Genomic DNA, 18089 nt, shown 5'->3' on the forward strand with positions numbered 1-18089 from the left:
AAATCACTTTCACCTACCAAGAAAGGCAAAGATAAGCTTCTTGATAGGAGTGATCGGAGCCAGTTTGGGAGGAATTTGCTGTACAAGACTTTTTTTTTGTCTTGGTGCAATGGAACAAATAACTACCTAGAGCTGTTCGGGGTCCCCCCCCCCGCGTGTTGAGTGCCAGTTGAGGCCGTTAGCCGTTTGAACGCGCTGATCGACACACGGCCCTAAGTCACATACGTTCAACGGAGGGACGGAACACTCATAGCCATGTCGACGGCACTTTACTCCCTTACGTCCAAGGTACTCAAGTATCGTCAAATTCCAATGTTACATGTTGCAACTTCTCGGCAACGAATGTCCTCGCCTCTCTATAGCTGTAACACTTGTTCTAAAGCCCACAGGACTGCCTTCTCTACGTTTTCAGCTTCATGAGTCGGCTTGTGCTTGGGTGGACCTTGTTGCGGGTCGTATACGCCAGTGTTTACTAGGATAGACTTCCACCCTGCAGCATTTGCGCCCGCGATGTCAGATTCCGGGTTGTCTTGCAACAAATCAGCAGGTTGAAGACGCGGGGTTAGTGTAATAGCAACCTACCTCCAACCATATATCTGATAGGGCAGTTGCAAATTTGTGAGCATGACACGTAAGGTATCTTGGAACTTAAACCGACATTTGCAGTGAGGAATTACCTCCAGCATAACGCCCTAAAACGGTCTCCGAAAACCTATACGTTTGCTCGGTAGGCTTTCCCAACTGGACATATGAGTATGTTGTTCCCGTTAAAGCCTACACTAATCTGGTCATCATCCTGCGGTCGACTTTGTTAGTGCTCTCACCTTGAATACAGCCTGGAATGCTTCCTTGAAGGCACCCTGACCGAGGCGTGGTCGGTCAAATTCTGATTTCCATACCAGGTCTGGGTTGCAGAACACCAGGTCGACAGGCCTTCGCGAGCATTCTGACACATACGGTGGTGCCCCAATAACACCGCCTGATCTTAGCACGTCACACATTACTTGAATATCTAGAGCCCAATTTCGAGGATCGTGAAACACGAAAATGGCGCCGATGGGAATTTTGGAAAAATCTGCGGCCTAGGTAGCACATGAGGGTAAAGTAAGTGGAAACGTTGATCGGGGAGTCCAGGGAAAGCCTGACCTTAGCTGATGTCCGCTCTTCCATCGTCAGATCGTGAAACGGCCATACGCTGTGGCGAGTTGAGAAGCATTAAGAAGACAAACATACGGAGCCTCACGACGGGTTCCACGCCAGCACATCCAGGGTGTTGTAAACCTGCCTGAAGCCATAGCTGGTGGTCCCGAAAACATCACATTAGCATAACGGCATCATCACAGCGTCTAGTATTACCCTTCTGCAACTTGACGGAGGGTGTCACCTCTGCCACCGAGCACTAGTACCGGGGTGTCCGCGTATTTGTGTACAATGGAGCGCACGACAGTATGTGCTTGAATGTACTGTTCGGGCTTGATCTGTACAGTCTCTGCATCATGAGACCCTTGGATTGGATAAGTACTGCCGCAGACCTAACCTGAACCCCAAGTTGTTCACTCAGTTCGTTGCATCGTGTTACTTCGCTCACGCCACCACCATTGGTCAACTAAGGGAAGATTGAGTTTGATCGATGATGGAGCTGCATGCAGGTCATACCAAGATATATGGTATCTTTCTGGACAACCAGTATCAGCATGCACGAGTGAAATCAACTGGGGTGAAGGGGAAAACATACATGCCGAATCTATTGTTCCCATCAAGGATCGCCAAAGCACGTTTTGCGGCTGGCAATGCACGCTTGCCACGAACCAGAACCCCGTCCTAAAACTGAACGTGAGACAAGGAGCGAACCTAGACCTTCTGACGGACAATGTCAAACACAAATGCCAGTGATGAGGCGAGACGTTTGAGTCCTGAAGAAGCCGGAAGCTCGAAAACACAGCGAGATGGCATGCCTGGGAACTCACCTGGATAATGTCGTACAAAGGACTTGATTGGAGCTGGGTTGACGTACATGTACATGTTGATAGTTGGGTGAGTGTAAAGTTAGTTGATAGGTGCTGCACTTAGGTGCCCTTTGCGTGAGAAGTCGGATGCACTGAAGTGAGAAGACATCAGTCAGTGACAATCCCAACAAGGTGAAATGGATACACCTTTTTGTGAGAATGTGAATGGGGTACTTCGGCGGTTTCGTGTCTGTCCAAGCCGGACCCAAAATGATTTGCGCGTGGTCGTTGGCTCACACCAATGGTCGGACATTACTACACAGGAAGTGCGGCGTTCATTTGTCCGACTGACTGACGTAAATTACAAGGTGGCACTAGGAGATCAACCTTAGAAGCAAGTCGGCCTGAAACCAATTGCCTCAAGTACCCACTTCTGTTTCACTCAGGCATAAAAAGGTTCGGTGTGATGTGAGACCCTCCTCCCAATAAAAAGTACGTCAGTGGTGGTAGCGCTATGGTCCGACTACGTGGAGGCCTCCTGTGGGATCCTCACTGAAAGACATTCTCCGGTGCTTCGGGGGTGCTCCTGCCACAGAGTCTCGAAGTGGCACGCGTATCTTATGAGTACAATGTCTTCCAATCAGTCACTAAACACATGTCTCATTCTGGTGATTCAGGCCCTCGACATTAGTGTCCGGTGGTAGCGGCACAGCTCCCTGCCACCTCCACAATGCCTGATGCAGGCTGTTGAACGACGAACGTTTGCCCGACATGTGGTCGAGACCTTTTCTGAAAGCAGGAGCTCCGCTTTTACATGTCTTCTACGTACCTGGACATCTCTTTGATTGACATTGGATTCGAGAGCTGGCCCGTTCACAAGCCAGAGTTGCTGTAATGATTTTACAGAACGGACCCCACGCACTGTCGTATTCCCCGCTTGAGTGTAGCGCGTCAATTATCACAGTGCGGCGTCGGTTTGCTGACTTCATGTCGAGTCAATAAATAAGCTGCCCTGTTCCGAGTATAGGTTCACGCACTTTACCTGACTGTGTATCGGCTCATTAGTTTCGCTTCCGAGGTGCTGCCTCTCGCAACGTAGGCAAATAATTTGCGGGTTTCCATGCTTTGAGGTGCACTTCAAGGTAGTCCAGTACGCACCAAGGGGCTGCATTACGCCCCATGTCACAGTATTTTTCAATTGTTGGGGCTCGGAACTGCCTAATCTCCTCTAGGCCAACTAGAGACTCGACAGAAGACAGCCGTTCCCTCTCGACCGGAAATACCCTTGGCGAGGGGGCGTACAGACGCATGAAATTTAGGAGTCGGCAGGCCAACAGAGGTGATGGTGACGGCTTTCGAGTATTTTCATGTCCGTGGTACAACCCCCGAACTCACAGACCCAGGTATCATGGAAACCCGGCCCAGAAACTTCTCCAACGTTGTGTGGACATCGCCCTCGGGATGGGGAGTTGAGGTCCCGCCCTCTCTGCAAGGGGAGACGCTGTACTTCGAAGTTCATCGCACCGACGGTCGACGACGTTGGGTTAGTGATCCATACACAGGAGATTGGCGGCTTCGTCGGGGAACTTCGGTGATATTCATCAAGGGTTGCCCAGTTACGCGAACTTGCTGAAATGCGGGGCGGAGATCAAATCACAGTACTGGGGGTGATCTGGGGTGATCCGTCGAAAGCGCGAAACTTAAACCTGGGGCCAATGCGCAGAGAACCGAACCTCACAATTTCATCGACCTGCGAGTATTCTCGTAATGAGAAGAAAATCGCCTTGACTACAGGCACCGATTTACTTCGTCTTGACATTCTGATATGTGTAGTGGTGATCTAAGCAGGATAGAAGAAGGTGAAGAACGGAGAAGAACTCACCACTTCATGGACAAGGCTAGAACATACATGTACTAACAGTCCATGTGGTGACAGATGGATCAATCAAGGCTGGTCCAACACTGTCTCTCAGGTTTGCCATTTGGAGGTAATTAAAGAACGATTACGGCTTGTTTGTAACGGAGAAGGGGATAGTACGATATCTGCTTCACCACGCCCTCGACGTTCAAATTTTCTCCGGCTCGAAGTCACATATCTCACTCTCCCTTCAGTTCAGACAGCTATCAACACCCTAATAGCAGTTTTCTTTTGTAGTCTGTATCAATATTTTCATCTTCAGAACAACCACAGTGCGCCCAAGTTGCTTCGCATCTTCCCACCCGTTTCCGGACGTCGCACGAGAAGCCCAGAGAGTGCGAGAGGATGTCCACGGCTGTTGTTGATGGCATCGATCAGAATGCTCTACATACCACTTCTACATCGCCTACATCACAACCTTCCGCCGACGCGGTAACTCGCGACGCTAGTGCAGAACCAGCTCATACGAACGGGGCCCCCGACCTTCCAGCAGTGCCGCAAGTGAATGTGAACGGGGAACCAGTAAGAACTCCACGACCTTCAGGAACATATAGATCTCCCGGAAAATCCGACAAGACAACGTGGGGGGCGAATTTTTGGGTGACATTAGTGGACCCACAAGTGCGTGGCAACCACTCGCATAACTGTAATGCCAGCTGACGATAAGTCTGGAGACTAATTCCACATTCTTTGCGTGTCCTGCGACAGGACAAGTTAGTTGGGACCCACCAGTGGGGACGTTTGTGTGAGTGATGTCAGAATTTGAAATGCCCGGTCATTCCATAACTCATCCGCACCTCGTCAGTCTCCCTCCGAGCGAGGAAGGCGAGTGGTGGGAGCTAAGTGATGAATCGCGAGGAGGGATACCATACTATTATCAGACGAAGACTGGCGAAACAGTTTGGGAGCGCCCAGATGGATTCGTCATTCCTCTGACTATCATCCAAGTAATTACCTTACCTCTGATAGGGAGCGCTGGTTCTCACATGTTTTATTGCAGCAAACTGCCTTGGGCCGGCGACTATCCCAGACTGGCATGCGCAGCAAGGGTGCAACTGTTAATGGCACCGACGCGCCCGATCGAACAGCCTACCGGAAATCTAGGTCGCAAACGAGTGGCATGGATACGCGCCGTGTTTCACTTCGATCAAATAATTCGGAGACCCCATTTCCACGGGTCTCGGTGTCTTCGGCACACCATTCTCCAGGGAAAATATCACCTAGCAGTAGCGACACGGGTATTAGTCCACGGAAGAAACAATCATCTCCCACATCGAGACCGTCAGTCACAAACGATCAACATGGGCAATTAAGTTCCTTGCGAGGTTGGATGAGCGGAAACCAATTGCCTCCCATTCCCGGCTCCCCCTACCCTACAGAGCCCTCGACACCTAATTCGCGCAAATCAACATCTCCGTCTCCTTCGGGTAGACTAAGTGCCAGACAGAAGAGTACAACCAATGGAGCCGTCACTGATACCGAAGACGGATCACTTTCGCGATCGCGATCCAAGTCATCTTCCTACGTACCGTATAGGTCACCAGTTCCGCAGAGCCTAACTGCTGCCCTAGAAATGATTTCCTTGTCAGAAAAGCGTTCCACGTCTGACCATGGACATCCTCCTGCACTCCGCCCGGGCGCCGAGAATATGCCTCGGAAGAGCACAAGTAGTGCCACTCCTCCGACGGACAAGAGGGAGAAGCGTGATATTCCATCGTCTCCGACAAAGAGTTCCCATGGGCCTTTTTGGATGGCGCGTAGTACGTCCACCCCTCCACCACCTATGGTCAATGGAAAGGCCATAAGCAGGCCGGTTGTTAATCAAGGTAAGTTGCTTTCGCTCTCAGCAGTCATGCAATTTAATTGATTCTGTAGAGGCAACATTGAGCATGAGTCCTGTCAAGAACCGAGGTACCGGAAAACCGATTTCCATTGAGCCACGCTCTATATCTCAACACGCACCCACTACAACCTTAGCATCAGGGTCTGTTTGTTACTACTCCCCCTTTAATCAAGTTTACTAATTCTAGCGCAGAAAAACATACCCAGTTCTCCCTCATGACCTCGCGTCGGATATTCAACAATTCGTGGAATCAGAATATGCCAAACGGTACTTCTCGATACACCGCACCGGATTCATTTTTCGCCGCAAAATTCCCGTCGCACAGATGATGGCGTGGCAAAAGGCACCACTATCTTCTCCGCTCCTTACTCTTAACCGAACATTGAAGCAGGATGCGGTCAAAATTTTCAAGGTCATCCAGCACATCATGGGTGACCGCGAGCGTGACCGTCCTGCTGGAATTCCTTTGTACAATGGCTCAACCACCTCCCTTGCTTCGTGTGCTTCGCTTAGCCTTCTTGAAGAGGAAAGGTGGTTGATTAGCGAAGGCCTTGCGCACGGGGAACTGCGAGACGAGATATACTGTCAACTGATGAAACAGTTGACTGGGAATCCCAGTGCCGAGAGCGTATTCAAGGGGTGGCAGATGCTTTGCGTCCTTCTGACTGCTTTCCCACCGTCCAAGAATTTTGAGACATACCTTCGTTCCTTTATTCACCAGCACACTTCGCATTCGGAAGGCCGCGTCGATGTCATCGCCAAATATTGTCTCAGACGATTAACTGTCATCTCGAAGAGAGGGCCACGTGGCAAACCTCCGTCAGCGGCAGAAATCGAAACCGCTGCTGATGCCGCCTTCAATCCGTCTACGTTCGGGGAAACTTTGGATGCAACCATGCGTTTGCAAGAGCGGAACTACCCTAACGAGAAGATCCCGATTATACTTCCCTTCCTTGCTGATGGAATCCTTGCGCTCGGCGGCACCAAATGCGAGGGAATTTTTCGTGTTCCCGGAGACAGTGACCTCGTTTCTGAGCTCAAGCTCAGAATTGATAGGGGCTATTACACGCTCGAGAATGTCGATGATCCTCACGTGCCTGCTTCGCTATTGAAGCTATGGCTCCGCGAACTATGCGACCCCCTCGTCCCCGAGGAGCTTTATAACGACTGCATCAGTGCAGCACCTGATCCGCCTGCTTGTGTCACTATCGTGCGAAAGCTCCCGACCATCAACAGAAGGGTGGTGCTATTCGTCATGAGCTTCCTACAGCTCTTCCTAGAAGAGAAGGTTTTGGCAAGCACCAAGATGACAGCAGCAAATATGGCCCTCGTATTGGCACCCAACCTACTGAGGTGCAGTTCTGAGTCTATGACAGTAGTGTTTACGAATGCGCAGTAAGTCATGCACGGTGCCCTTCAGGTTGTTGTATCGATTCTGAATGGCATCGGGACTCCTAGATTCGAACAGATGTTCGTGTACAACCTACTCATGCATCTGAAGTGCAACGAAGTCGATGAAGACTACGTACCAGTCCATGGACGAGGTGCAAGCCCGCCGACTTCGCCCAAGCCTCGTATCTCCAAATCTCGTAATCGGCGATGAAATAGATACCAAGTTCTACTCACTGGTCCTTCATTCTGCAACAGCCCCAAACGGACTTCCTAATGCAACCCAGAACCACTCAAACTGTACGATATTTGTTCAATCGCTCCCTTTGGGTGGGAGAGCTCTTTCGTCACGACTTCATACCATTACGGTCGCCTCCATGCACGCGACATCATTGGTCAGCAAATGCTCCGTGTCTTTCTTCTTTATTACCATTACATACATCTTACAGCTATTCTCTATGTTCTGCGTTTACTTGCGGCTCACTGATACCTACACATTCATTCGGAATTGATATCTGATATGCACTTATATACACATGAACAGTCAATCCTTTCTTACTATTTTTCTTTTCCATAGTCGTTTTCTTCAATCGACTGATGTCAATGACACTCCAACGATGTGATGAACATCATAACAGAGTATATTCACTAAGGGGTAAGAACTCATGGGTGTAGAGATCCAATTAAAGCGCTCGTAGTGTAACATAGCAAACCCTGGGCTACTGATGTGTGTTACTATGATCCAAGTCCAACAAGCCCAACCAGCCGTGGTTTGAATCAGCTGATTGGGGACTGCTACACACATCGGCGAGTGAGACCTCTTGGCGCTTGCCTGACGCCCTCCCCTGACTCTTCTTCCCCTTACTCTTCTGCGGTCGACTCCAACTATCAAACTCCCAACCGTCATCTTTCGTTCCGGGATCTAGAAACTCTGTTTTCCAAGATTCTCGACCGAGAACCGGCTTGCCTCCTACGGATGACCGCGTTCGGCGCACAGTTTCTTTGAGAGAGAGTTGTTCAATTCGCGTGAGGAGTCGTACGACATCGGTCTCTCCAAGGTTGACCCAGAGACGTCGCGCTAGGAGGTTCGTATCGGTTGCATGCATTGCCGGGTTGCTAACACTACTCAGTTCAAATGGCTGCGCCTCTGCCACTTCCCGCCTGATCTTCTCGATAATTGATTTGGTGAGACTGTCTCCTCTCACCCCGTTCAGTCTCATTTCTTCCAGTGCCGTGCAGATACCAGGTAGGTCGGCCCAACCCTCCCATTTCGCCAGTATGAGTTCGTTGTACACCGGAGCAGTACAGCCGAACACATACGATGGGATAGAGAGACGAGATGCATATGTAAATATGCAAAGGGAAAGTGATGGGTTTGCATAGGTGGTTCGGAAGAGTTTCATGAGGTGTGCGAGCAAGTACGGGTACGTGGGGGGTTGGAGGGGTGGTATTTGTGCAGACCTGTTGGTCGAGCCTGGCGTCTCTATGTCCTGGACGTTGTCCAGGGAAGATCTGCCGCCGGCATTAGCAGGCTCCAGCGCTTTTTGTGCGTTCTCTACATATTTTTGAGACTCTGAAAACACCTCTCTCGCTGCCCACTCGAGAAGCTCCTGGTCTGTATCGCAGAGTTCCATTTCTTCTTTCTTACGATCGAGCTCCTCGTCTGACGCAGTGGTCCACCGGACACGAGACGAATGCCGACGGAGCGTCCGGAATATATTGAGTGGTGCGGCAGAAGAGGAAGGACCAATGCTGGGTGGCTGGTGGCCGAGAGACTGTGACGATGACTTGGAAGCGGCTTGCCGATCAGAGACGGCGTTGAATATCATATTGAACATCTCGTCAAATGCACTGATTTCTTGTGCTGTCATGGCTTGCCTGCGGACCTTGCCACCAGACCGACCTAGGAGAGAGGAGTTGGATGCCGCATTCGAAGAGTTTCCAGCTGAGTGCCCGGAAAGGCGGGAAGGGCCACGGGCGGATGCGGGTGGGAGGGGACGTACGGAGTCGATGTCAGCGAAGACATGGTCCCATGGAGAATCAGAGGTGGTGAAAATAGAGTCAGACGAGGGGGATGCACTGTTCGAGTGTGCATCCGCCGACAACGCGCGACACGTCGTGCGAGCGAACGAGACCAGGCGCTGGTAGCGACATGGGTGAAGCATTAAATGATGATGTCTGTTTCTCGAAGGCTAATAACTAGTCTACCGTCGTGACCCGTATTGGACTGTCTGTGCTGATGCTTTCAAGGCGCTATAGCCAAGTGGTTACGGCGACAGATTAGAAATCTGTTCCTCTTTGAGGGCGCAGGTTCGAATCCTGCTGGCGTCGAAGCTTTTTTTTCTTCTGTTTCCTGATGCCCCAATCGATCCACAACAATATCTATGCATGTACTTAGTCGCAAACTTCAGGTTCCAATCAGCCAGTATTTTCCAACATCTCATCATAGTTATACATTGACCTAGCATACCAGTGCTAATTTCTTTAGAAAACGATCAATTATTCATAAATCAGATGGTGAATGCACGTGGGGGAATGTGTCATGTAAGGGTAGGGGTAATCAAAACACGGGTACATTAGTGGGAGCGATGAGAAAAGCGAGCAGCTAAAAGTGTTGAGCAGAAAAAGTCGCGATGCAAAATTTGCTGGTGAAATGACAAGAATAAAGACGCCTCTGGCGCGACTGAGAAATGTTCAGTCGCGTGATATCTCCCAACGCTAGTGGGTATCGGGTGAACAGCATGCGGATCGATGCCGATGTATGGCAGTGACCGTACCCCCGCAGAATGTAGCGAACCTGCATAATCAAAGCACAGAAAAAGGACTAGGAAAGCGACGTGGTCAAAACAACTAGACATGAGGGGATAAACAGGTCCTGGAGTGATGAGGGATGCTGAGAAAAGGGGGCTCGAAGAGATGCGTAGACCAACGAGAGTCATCGATGACGTTGGGGGGGCTTGTGGAGACGCCAGTTTTTTTGGTCAGAGGTGATCAGGCGGCAGAGAAGTCCCAGTGGTGAGAAGTCTGCTCATCCAGCGATTCTGGTATTGTAACTGGGGGCTTCCAGCTACCTCCGACCCGACGAACCGTTGAGTTCGCAGCTCCCGCGGGAGGGACGTACTGCCCCGCGACAGGTGTATTTGTCACCTGAGTGAAGATAGGCATCGGCTGTGCATGCGGAGGGGGTTGGGGATGAGCGCGCACCTGCTGCGGGGAAACTGTAGAAGCAGCAGGAAGTACTGTGGCATCCTGTAGCACACCCTCTGCGACCTCGAGATTGAGGAATTGCATCACATCCTGTGTGAATATGCTAGGTTGACGCTGACGTGCAGCACTATAAGCTTGCTCCTCAGGGGCACTGGGTGCCTGCAGCAGGGAAGCTAGGTCGTTCGCGTCATTAACAGCAGTGGCTGGGTTCAAATCCATCGGTTGCTCGAGGGCGGAGAAATCGAAGTTGGCAAAGAGCTCGCCCGAGAAATCACGCGGTTGAACATCAACCCCTACAGATACCTCAAGCTCACCCTGAGGATGTGAAACTAAGGAGAGTGGATCCAAATTTGCCAAGCCAAAAAAGCCGTCGCCTGTGGACATGGACATGATATCCTGCAGGCCTTCAAATTGCAAGAGGTCGGTAATGCTTTGCTGGGCAAATGAATGATTTTCAGGAAACCCGACATCGAAATTCAAGAAATCCTGAGGAATGCTGGCTTGAGCTGGAAATATACCGCAGGGGCCTTGGGGCGTACCTGATATTGGGCATCAACAGGGGGCAGTTGACTGGACGTAAGATTATTCCAGTCAGGCGTGGGTGATTGCATGGGTTCACATGACGAAGATGCCTGTGATTGGTCCGACTGAGGTAGGGATGGCTGCCAATAGTCTTCAATCCCCTGGACCTGCGAACCTTGATCTGGTTGAGGGACATGCGGTACTAGAGGGGGTAATTCAGCGCTTAGGAGAGATTGCGGGGCATACTGCGTGTTCGCAAGTGAATGCTGCGAAGCGGTCGAGTGTTGAGACTCTGAGGTTGGCAAAGGAAGGATAGCAGTACTTGTAGAGGGTGTGGGCTGTTCCTCTGTGATAGGCTGTGGTTCAGGAGAGGCTGATGTCTCCTGTGGAGAGGGTGCAGCTGAAATTGGGGGAGATGGACCAGCAGGTCCAAAACGCGCTTCGTTGCTTATGTGCGGTGTCACGTAGTAGGACATCTGCATCATGGCATACCCTGGTGGCATTCCGTATTGTGTGGCATATACCACAGGCGACGTCGCGGCTGGCGCACTCGGTGCGGGAACAGGTGTGGATACGGGGGGAGGCTGCGCGGCAGGCCGGGCAGACGTGGCGCGACGTTTGGACTTCTTTTCTGCGCGAGCACGTTCTCTTTCGACCTTCTGCTGCTCACGCATCTTTGCCCTCTCCTCTTTCTTAACGGGTTGAAAGCGGTACTCGGGGTACTTGCGCTGGTGTTCGGCTTTCCTTGCATCAGCCATGCGTTCGTAAAGGAGCCTCACGGTATCCGTCTCTTCTGCCCACATCTTCGAGATCATCTTGGACACATCGGCTTGGGGTCTACCCTTCGCGGGTGGCAACTGCCTGAGTTTGTCTGAGCGATACAGGATCCATGCGTTCGGCGGACGTGGGGGTTGAACAGTAGTGGTTCTGGTTGTGGTTGTGGAAGACGCGCCCTCGGCTGGAGTATCGTTGGTTCGGATGGGGCCCACCATCGTGTACACAGATGACCGGGGTGTGTTGCAGTAAGCAGCAAGATATACGCTCGAGGGGCAGGACACGCGCAGATGGTAGCAGGGCGTTGGAAACGCGTCGACGACAGAGGGACGGGAAAATACACTGGAGACCGTTCCATATTTGTAGGTCCCTGTAGGTCCACATATGGTGTTGTGGTCTTGTTTGCTCTGCCCGTCCACAATATTAATGTCAACACCGTCCGCCCCGTCAAAGCAATGGTGGACGAACTCACCGCAGCAGTTTGCATATTGCTGTCGCTATTGCTTTGGCACCTGTGCACAAAGGGAACAACCACTTGGCGTGGGCCCGTCCTCTCCGGTCTTTGTGAGTGATCAAAGCGCAGGTTCAACCGACGAAAGCACAAATTCTTTTTCTGTCACCGAACTCTTTGAGAACTTCAAAGCAGAGGAGCCAGTAAACCTTTTCATCTAAGTCCTGGGTTGTGTGAAGCGTGAATATCGAATTCTATTACAACTACTTTCGCTGTTCCTGGCTGTTCACTTTGTTTTTGTGTGTTCCGCGAGATCCACCACGACCATGTCAAACGACCAACGCGACATCCCGATACCCTCTGTGCGGCTGTCGACTCCGGCTTTGGTACAGTCCGTGCTATCTCAAGTGCAGACCGAGTTTGCGGAGTGGAGCTGGAACTATTCCTGGCAGGTACTGCAAACACTCTCGCCTTCTCGAGAACGTCTACGCGTCAGCTTCGATGCTTTCGAAAGCAAGAACTCTGCCCCCTCTGACACCATCCGTGCCTCTGAGTTACGCGAAAATAACTGGCATGAAACGCGCACGGGCACTGTAACCGCCGTGCAGATCATGTACTCCCCTGATAGACAAGTCCTATCAGAAACGTCCATATCCCTTGAAGTCATCGATATGGTTCCACTTCTGGATGCTCATCCCCCATACGAGTCTTGCTCTCCATCACCGCGAAATGTCTTCAAGGGAGACGATGACGACAAGATGGTGTTCATCCCATATTCTGACGACCCCTCCTTTAACCAAGTCGAACATTCATCATGGTATGAGTCGTTCTCTTGGCAAGAGGACTTCGATCCGGATTGTGAGTTGCAGTTGCTTAAAGGGGTGTTTGGTTTGAATATGGAGGATAGGGACACAGTGCAAGCCATCCTTTTGGAGGCCTCGTATCGGTTACACACTCGACATGCTTTGGAATACAAGGATATCGAAAAATGCGGTGTATTGCCATTAAAGCTAGCCTCGTGTCCAGGGAAACCCGGTTTGATCGCCATTAGCCGTAGGCGGCAAGTTCAGTTTACTTTTCCTCCTCATGCCCCGACGAACGTTTAGTAGTGACCCCCTTATCTGGAGCGGAAACTCTATTCCTGCGGGCTGTGTGTTCCCGTCAATGAACCTACCGTCAAACCTTCGTCAGCGCCTGCAATGTGTCAGTTCCCTCTTTTGTCCTAACCTCAATTGCATGGAACCCCTTTGTAGCGTGCATGGTAAACTTTTTGCCTCCCCATCGTGTCGCCGTTGCAGAGCTCAACTGTTAATCATAGTGGAATCGAATGCCATGCCCCCTTGCAGCACATCGTCTAAGCTGGCAACTCAAAAATGCGAGGACGTCGAAACTACCATGTGAACGCCAGTGTTTTCTAGCCGCAGGAGCGAGTCAGGTTTGTGGTTAGTGTCTTTGCTGAACTTGTCACTTTGATGATGGCGCAGCAGGAGGTACCTTGTTGGAGCAATAATGAAATAGAGTCATTTCAAGTTATTTTCGAGATAGCATCAAGTCTATCCCCCTGCAATCTTTCAGTACTGTGCTTGAAACCTTGTAGCGAGGTGAGTTATGTGCGCCATGAATGACTCTGATGATCCTGATGATGCAGTAGGTGTATTATTATAAGAACCTCCTAAATCCTGGCGATCCGGCTGGAACTCGTGTCAACGTCCGCAATTCAAAGTGTAAGCAAAGTGCAATTGAATTTTGTGGTGCGAACACCTGCTTTTATCATTCTGAAACGTACGAACGGGGTTGCAGATGATGACTGCAACGAGTTCACTCCGTAAGCCAGTTGCTGATTTCCTAGTGTATCAATTGCCAATCAAGTTGTCCCGATAGCAACGAACCTTGCCGCCATAGTGGTCCTTGTGACGCAACCAGCAGTTGTCCGTGCTTTCAGAACGGGGCTCACTGCCAACGTAATTGCCACTGCCCCTCAAAGTGTGGGTTGTTCCCCTAATCCGTTCCCACACACCAATTCCTTCACAGGCCTTCGTCGGTTACGGGGCTGTCGGTGCTCTAGAGCGAAATCCAGTGTCAGCTGCGCGACTGCTAAGTGTCACTGTGTTGAATCTCGTAGGGAATGTGATCCTGAACTCTGTTTGAGCTGTGGATGCAAGTGAGTTTTTTGTATGTTGGTAATGGTGGTCTGTGACGAATAGCTGCCGTGTTTCAGAGGTAGGTCGTTCACGATAGTTGTCCGATGACTCTCGCTGTCCGTGGCGTAGACGAGATCACGGCATGTCACAATTCTCAGATACAGAAGGGCATACACAAGGTCATTATCCGCGGGCATTCCTCATTTGAGTTACAGTTAATCATTTTTTTTCTGGCACCTCCAGGCGCTCGAGATAAAGAGGAGTCGCTGGGGCCTCGGGGCGTTTCTAACGGAATCAGTTAAAGGGGGTGACCTTATCGCAGGTGAGTTTGCCTTGACCTTACTGTTCACCTGGTATTTTCGGTGTTACGTAAACGTCACTGTCCCCTTTTAGAGTACGTTGGTGAGCTCATATATGAGCCGACTTTCGACAGTCGCGGGTATGTCACTGAGAAAAGGCTTTATACCCGAAGCGTAACAAACTCCGTTTCCGTTCAGCGAAGTTGCTACACACCGCGGCCGAAGCTACTCCTTCAAGCTCGACAGCACATTCACCTTGGATTCTTCCTACCTTGGTAACCCTTCGCGATTCATAGACCACTCTTCAAGTGCCGTGCAAACGATGCCACCTAACTGTAGAGCATATGGTGGGTACCATCATTCCTCATAGCAGCCACAAGTTTTCACGGGGCGATGATTGATTTTTGACGTTACAGTACGTCTCGTGAACGGGGAACACCGAATAGGAATCTTCGCACGTAAGTTACCCAGCCCCCCATGGTCTTTCTAGCAGCCGATCAGGACGGCTTGTGTTAGTGCAGGATTTAGAATCTGGTTCAGAGATTTTAATGGATTACGGACGCGACTTCTTTTCCAAATAAGTTTGTACATCCTTGCAATTGGCAGACTTTGCTTTTCTCCACGTCGGTGATAGGGTGCTGTCTTCGAGGCTATGCACGTATACTGGCAACGCCAGGGAGTCTCCTCTACCGAGGTATCAGCCAACGACCATCCATCGCTTGAGGACCCCCGAACTCCGTATACCACACGTGTTTGTCCTACTTATATTCTGAATGAATGCACAAATGGGGGAGTGATTCGAAGGTTCGCTTGCCAGGTGCGGTTAGTGGGCCGCTTTAGCCATGTATGTGTGCAGCTCGCACGGAAGAACAGTGGAAAAACGTTCCCCCCCTTGCTTGGAGTTTTCGGACAGATCGGAGTCATACAGACCAAACTGCGGTTACCGAATAGATGTGCTCCCAAGACTAGCGAAGTTGCACAATTTATAGGTTGCTTGAGTGGGCTAATTTACGAAATGGACTCTGCGGCCGCCGCCGGTGATTGACGCCTGGTTTTGTTTTCTGCATCAAAGATGAGTTCTCTGTCAGGAGAAGGGTATTGATCTGATTATTTTGGGTATCCTGGTCCTGACGATATTTGGTGACATGCTCAATCGATAAGCACATTTGCATCTACTAGTTTCAATTCCACGGGCGTCGGCCTGCGCCTGTCAGCTTGTGGTTGACCTGTATATGGCTAGCATGTGGCATATCATTGCCAACCCCGCTAGTTTCGGTGTTCCGAGAGCCTGGAGATTGATTATTAGCAACGCTAAGAAACTTTCCCTGGTCGTCAGCTGGGCTGAAGGGTCGTGTATAGATTTAACTTCAGTCATGATGTTCTGGTGCAATTTGTCGCGGTCACAAGTCATCTGTCGAAATCATTGTTTCTAGACCCTCTTGTTCTGGACGGCTATAAGTCGCGACTACGTGACGGTACTATTGCTGTAATATGGCCCATTGCAGACACTGAGTGAGGTCCCACTGTCAATTGCTGTGCATGGGAGTCTGACAAGGTTTAAGCGCGCGTCAGGCTGGAGATCGGGCAGTTGTTGTGTATTCAAAATTTCTTTCAAGATGCTGTCGCCACGGACGTCCCCGTGTATGTATCTTCACTGATCCGAGTCGAAATGGGGCCCGTCTGATTTCTGTACCAATAGTTTACCTCCGACAGATCACGTCGGATTTGGCTAGCCTTACTGTCAACGGAGGTCAGGCCGTTAACGAGCATCACATCTGTCTGGGTTATCCCATGGGTGTTACACAGTACAATTTTTCTTCACATGACTGTATCAGGTCGCGTGCCGCCAGTAACCGATTGGTGACAGGAACGACTGCTTTGACAGTGTAACGCCCCTCGCCTTCTCAAAAGATGGACCTGGGCAGCTAGGTAAGAGCTCCACCGCGTCTGTCGTAAAAAGTTTAGAGTCGATGTGTTCGCGTCATAAGCTACTTTGATGAGACCGAATTACGCGTCCTGCTCATTACCCATCTTTTCCGCGGGGGAAAAAGTCACAGTTCCTTCTGTACAGACAACACTTGCTTTCTTTAGCACTTACCCTCCGGACATCCCCAGCTATAGCGACTGGCGTTTGCCGAGTGGGCCTTGGAAGGATGGCCATGTTTGTAACAGGTATGTAACAGCGGCACAGGTGCACTGCCTACTAGTGAGCTTTATACAGCAGGAAGACCCCTTCGCCCGAAATAGCTCATCTCCTCAAAAAGATCCTGTCCCATAATCTTTGTTGTCGTCGTATTAAAGTGGTATGCACTCCTGTGCTTGAGCAGCGCAATGGCGTCGTCTGGCTTCTTTAATCAAACCGGTCAACCACCATATGGTGATGTTTATCAGTATGCGCACATAAACTATGCGACGACTAGTATGGCGGCCCATCCCTCGGTAGGTTTTCTGTTATCTCATCTAAAATTTTCCGCCCTTTGAATGTGGTTTTTAGCCATTGAATGCTGGAGGATACCCTGACAACATGCCTGTCCCATCCACAAGCTATGGAAATCAATGCATCTCGCCACAGTTTATGCCCCACAGCGTCTCTTCTGCCGTTTCCCCACACCCTACCCTGGTTTTCCCCAGTGGCAATTATAACTTTCCACACGGGGACAGTCGATCCTCATACCCACCCTCTGTTCAGTTGCCATACTCCCCACAATCGTATTCTAGCATCTCACCCCTACCTTACCCCGCCGATCCGGCCATCCCTTCCAAACAGCCGTCTCATATCCGAATGCACGCTTGTAAGTGGGGGGTGAAAGCATGCAATACGCTGGCTCCGGGCAAGAACAGGGAAATGGGGGAACACCTTCGGGAATTCCACGAGTTCATCGGGAATGAGAAGGATATTGTTCACTGTCATTGGAGCAATTGCAACAAGTCGTTGCAGCGGATGAATATGGGTAGGCACATAGTAAGCACCCATCTCCGCCAGACTACCATATGTCCTCGGTGTAACAAGTCCCTGAGTCGACCCGACGTAGCGTCAAGGCACGAGAAGCAATGTTGCAAGTAGTTGGGGTTGGTTGGGGGTACAACGGTTACTGCACTTCTAACTTCTGCAACGTCAGCGTTATTGACAGCAAAGTGTAGTAAGAAGCCATGATACTAATGAACGTTTTCTTCCGTCCAGATTATCCCCGCTGTACATTTGCTTATCCGCTCCTCCATCCACGCTTCCGTACGTGAACAGTACGACTTCTATTATTCGACGTTGTCCCAGGTTCTTATATTTATTTGCCATGTTCGGTAGTGTGTACTCACATAGTCTCGCTCAATGCTGAATCGATGTGTATGTCACTGAAGGGCGCATCCACCCCCTTCTTGCTCTGAGAGTGGGGGGATTTTCAGCACTTCTCTCTCATCAACCACGCCGCTGCGAGTCGGGATTGTTCCCTTTCTATGACGCCGACGCTGACCAACACTTTGGACTGCCCTTCTTTTAGAGTGGAATCCGTGGATTGTTGTTGCCCATGGAAAATGCATTAAGGTTCAATTGGACGGTCATAGTCAGCAGACATCTGTTGTTCATTTCCGTAGCGTAAATGGGA

The 18089-nt window shown here is 50.5% G+C and overlaps 6 protein-coding genes and 1 non-coding gene across 7 annotated transcripts; 4 read left to right on the plus strand and 3 right to left on the minus strand.

Moving 5' to 3' along the window:
• Window positions 1-139: 139 nt before the first annotated feature.
• Window positions 140-1953, minus strand: F5J12DRAFT_945401 (HAD-like domain-containing protein; the record flags this gene model as incomplete). Its single annotated transcript, XM_051749736.1, has 11 exons — window positions 140-529; window positions 583-596; window positions 659-774; window positions 825-1082; window positions 1147-1195; window positions 1244-1297; window positions 1357-1478; window positions 1538-1606; window positions 1657-1675; window positions 1736-1821; window positions 1870-1953. The coding sequence occupies 11 exons, from the start codon at window positions 1951-1953 to the stop codon at window positions 357-359; spliced, it is 1044 nt and encodes a 347-aa protein (XP_051604775.1). The 3' UTR covers window positions 140-356.
• A 1985-nt stretch (window positions 1954-3938) lies between these two features.
• On the plus strand, window positions 3939-7724 carry F5J12DRAFT_796389 (uncharacterized protein). Its single transcript, XM_051744112.1, has 7 exons — window positions 3939-4485; window positions 4539-4609; window positions 4670-4811; window positions 4865-5690; window positions 5740-5848; window positions 5900-7102; window positions 7166-7724. Exons 1-7 carry the CDS (start codon window positions 4210-4212, stop codon window positions 7308-7310), a joined length of 2772 nt encoding a protein of 923 aa, XP_051604776.1. The 5' UTR covers window positions 3939-4209; the 3' UTR covers window positions 7311-7724.
• F5J12DRAFT_796390 (uncharacterized protein) lies at window positions 7725-9262 on the minus strand (the record flags this gene model as incomplete). Its single annotated transcript, XM_051744113.1, has 1 exon — window positions 7725-9262. A coding segment is annotated over one exon (1447 nt), but the record flags the coding sequence as incomplete, so codon positions are not given.
• Window positions 9263-9345: 83 nt separating this feature from the next.
• On the plus strand, window positions 9346-9427 carry F5J12DRAFT_t13. The gene has a single exon. It is a non-coding gene; the product is annotated as a tRNA-Ser (tRNA).
• A 660-nt stretch (window positions 9428-10087) lies between these two features.
• Window positions 10088-11817, minus strand: F5J12DRAFT_887668 (uncharacterized protein; the record flags this gene model as incomplete). The annotated part of the gene is made up of 2 exons (XM_051747208.1): window positions 10088-10789; window positions 10843-11817. The coding sequence occupies 2 exons, from the start codon at window positions 11815-11817 to the stop codon at window positions 10088-10090; spliced, it is 1677 nt and encodes a 558-aa protein (XP_051604778.1).
• Window positions 11818-12661: 844 nt separating this feature from the next.
• F5J12DRAFT_712950 (uncharacterized protein) lies at window positions 12662-15071 on the plus strand (the record flags this gene model as incomplete). The annotated part of the gene is made up of 14 exons (XM_051740800.1): window positions 12662-12908; window positions 12966-13119; window positions 13160-13433; window positions 13541-13651; window positions 13702-13801; window positions 13851-13875; window positions 13932-14035; window positions 14082-14211; window positions 14289-14370; window positions 14435-14513; window positions 14585-14630; window positions 14689-14837; window positions 14907-14948; window positions 15007-15071. The coding sequence occupies 14 exons, from the start codon at window positions 12662-12664 to the stop codon at window positions 15069-15071; spliced, it is 1608 nt and encodes a 535-aa protein (XP_051604779.1).
• A 1569-nt stretch (window positions 15072-16640) lies between these two features.
• F5J12DRAFT_796408 (uncharacterized protein) lies at window positions 16641-17856 on the plus strand. The gene is made up of 2 exons (XM_051744114.1): window positions 16641-16929; window positions 16985-17856. Exons 1-2 carry the CDS (start codon window positions 16822-16824, stop codon window positions 17552-17554), a joined length of 678 nt encoding a protein of 225 aa, XP_051604780.1. The 5' UTR covers window positions 16641-16821; the 3' UTR covers window positions 17555-17856.
• Window positions 17857-18089: the final 233 nt, after the last annotated feature.

This window comes from Pisolithus orientalis (assembly GCF_024613125.1).
Source record: "Pisolithus orientalis strain OTSU chromosome Unknown F5J12scaffold_2, whole genome shotgun sequence".
NCBI classification, from domain to species: Eukaryota; Fungi; Basidiomycota; class Agaricomycetes; order Boletales; family Pisolithaceae; genus Pisolithus; species Pisolithus orientalis.

Excerpts from the sequence above, each read along its gene's own strand:
- F5J12DRAFT_796389 (XM_051744112.1), top strand. The coding sequence starts at position 4,210 with ATGTCCACGGCTGTTGTTGATGGCATCGATCAGAATGCTCTACATACC. Across the intron at positions 4,486-4,538 it reads TGACATTAGTGGACCCACAA|ACTAATTCCACATTCTTTGC; the intron begins GTGCGTGGCAAC and ends ATAAGTCTGGAG. Across the intron at positions 4,610-4,669 it reads CCACCAGTGGGGACGTTTGT|TCTCCCTCCGAGCGAGGAAG; the intron begins GTGAGTGATGTC and ends GCACCTCGTCAG.
- F5J12DRAFT_796408 (XM_051744114.1), top strand. The coding sequence starts at position 16,822 with ATGGCGTCGTCTGGCTTCTTTAATCAAACCGGTCAACCACCATATGGT. Across the intron at positions 16,930-16,984 it reads GTATGGCGGCCCATCCCTCG|CCATTGAATGCTGGAGGATA; the intron begins GTAGGTTTTCTG and ends TGTGGTTTTTAG.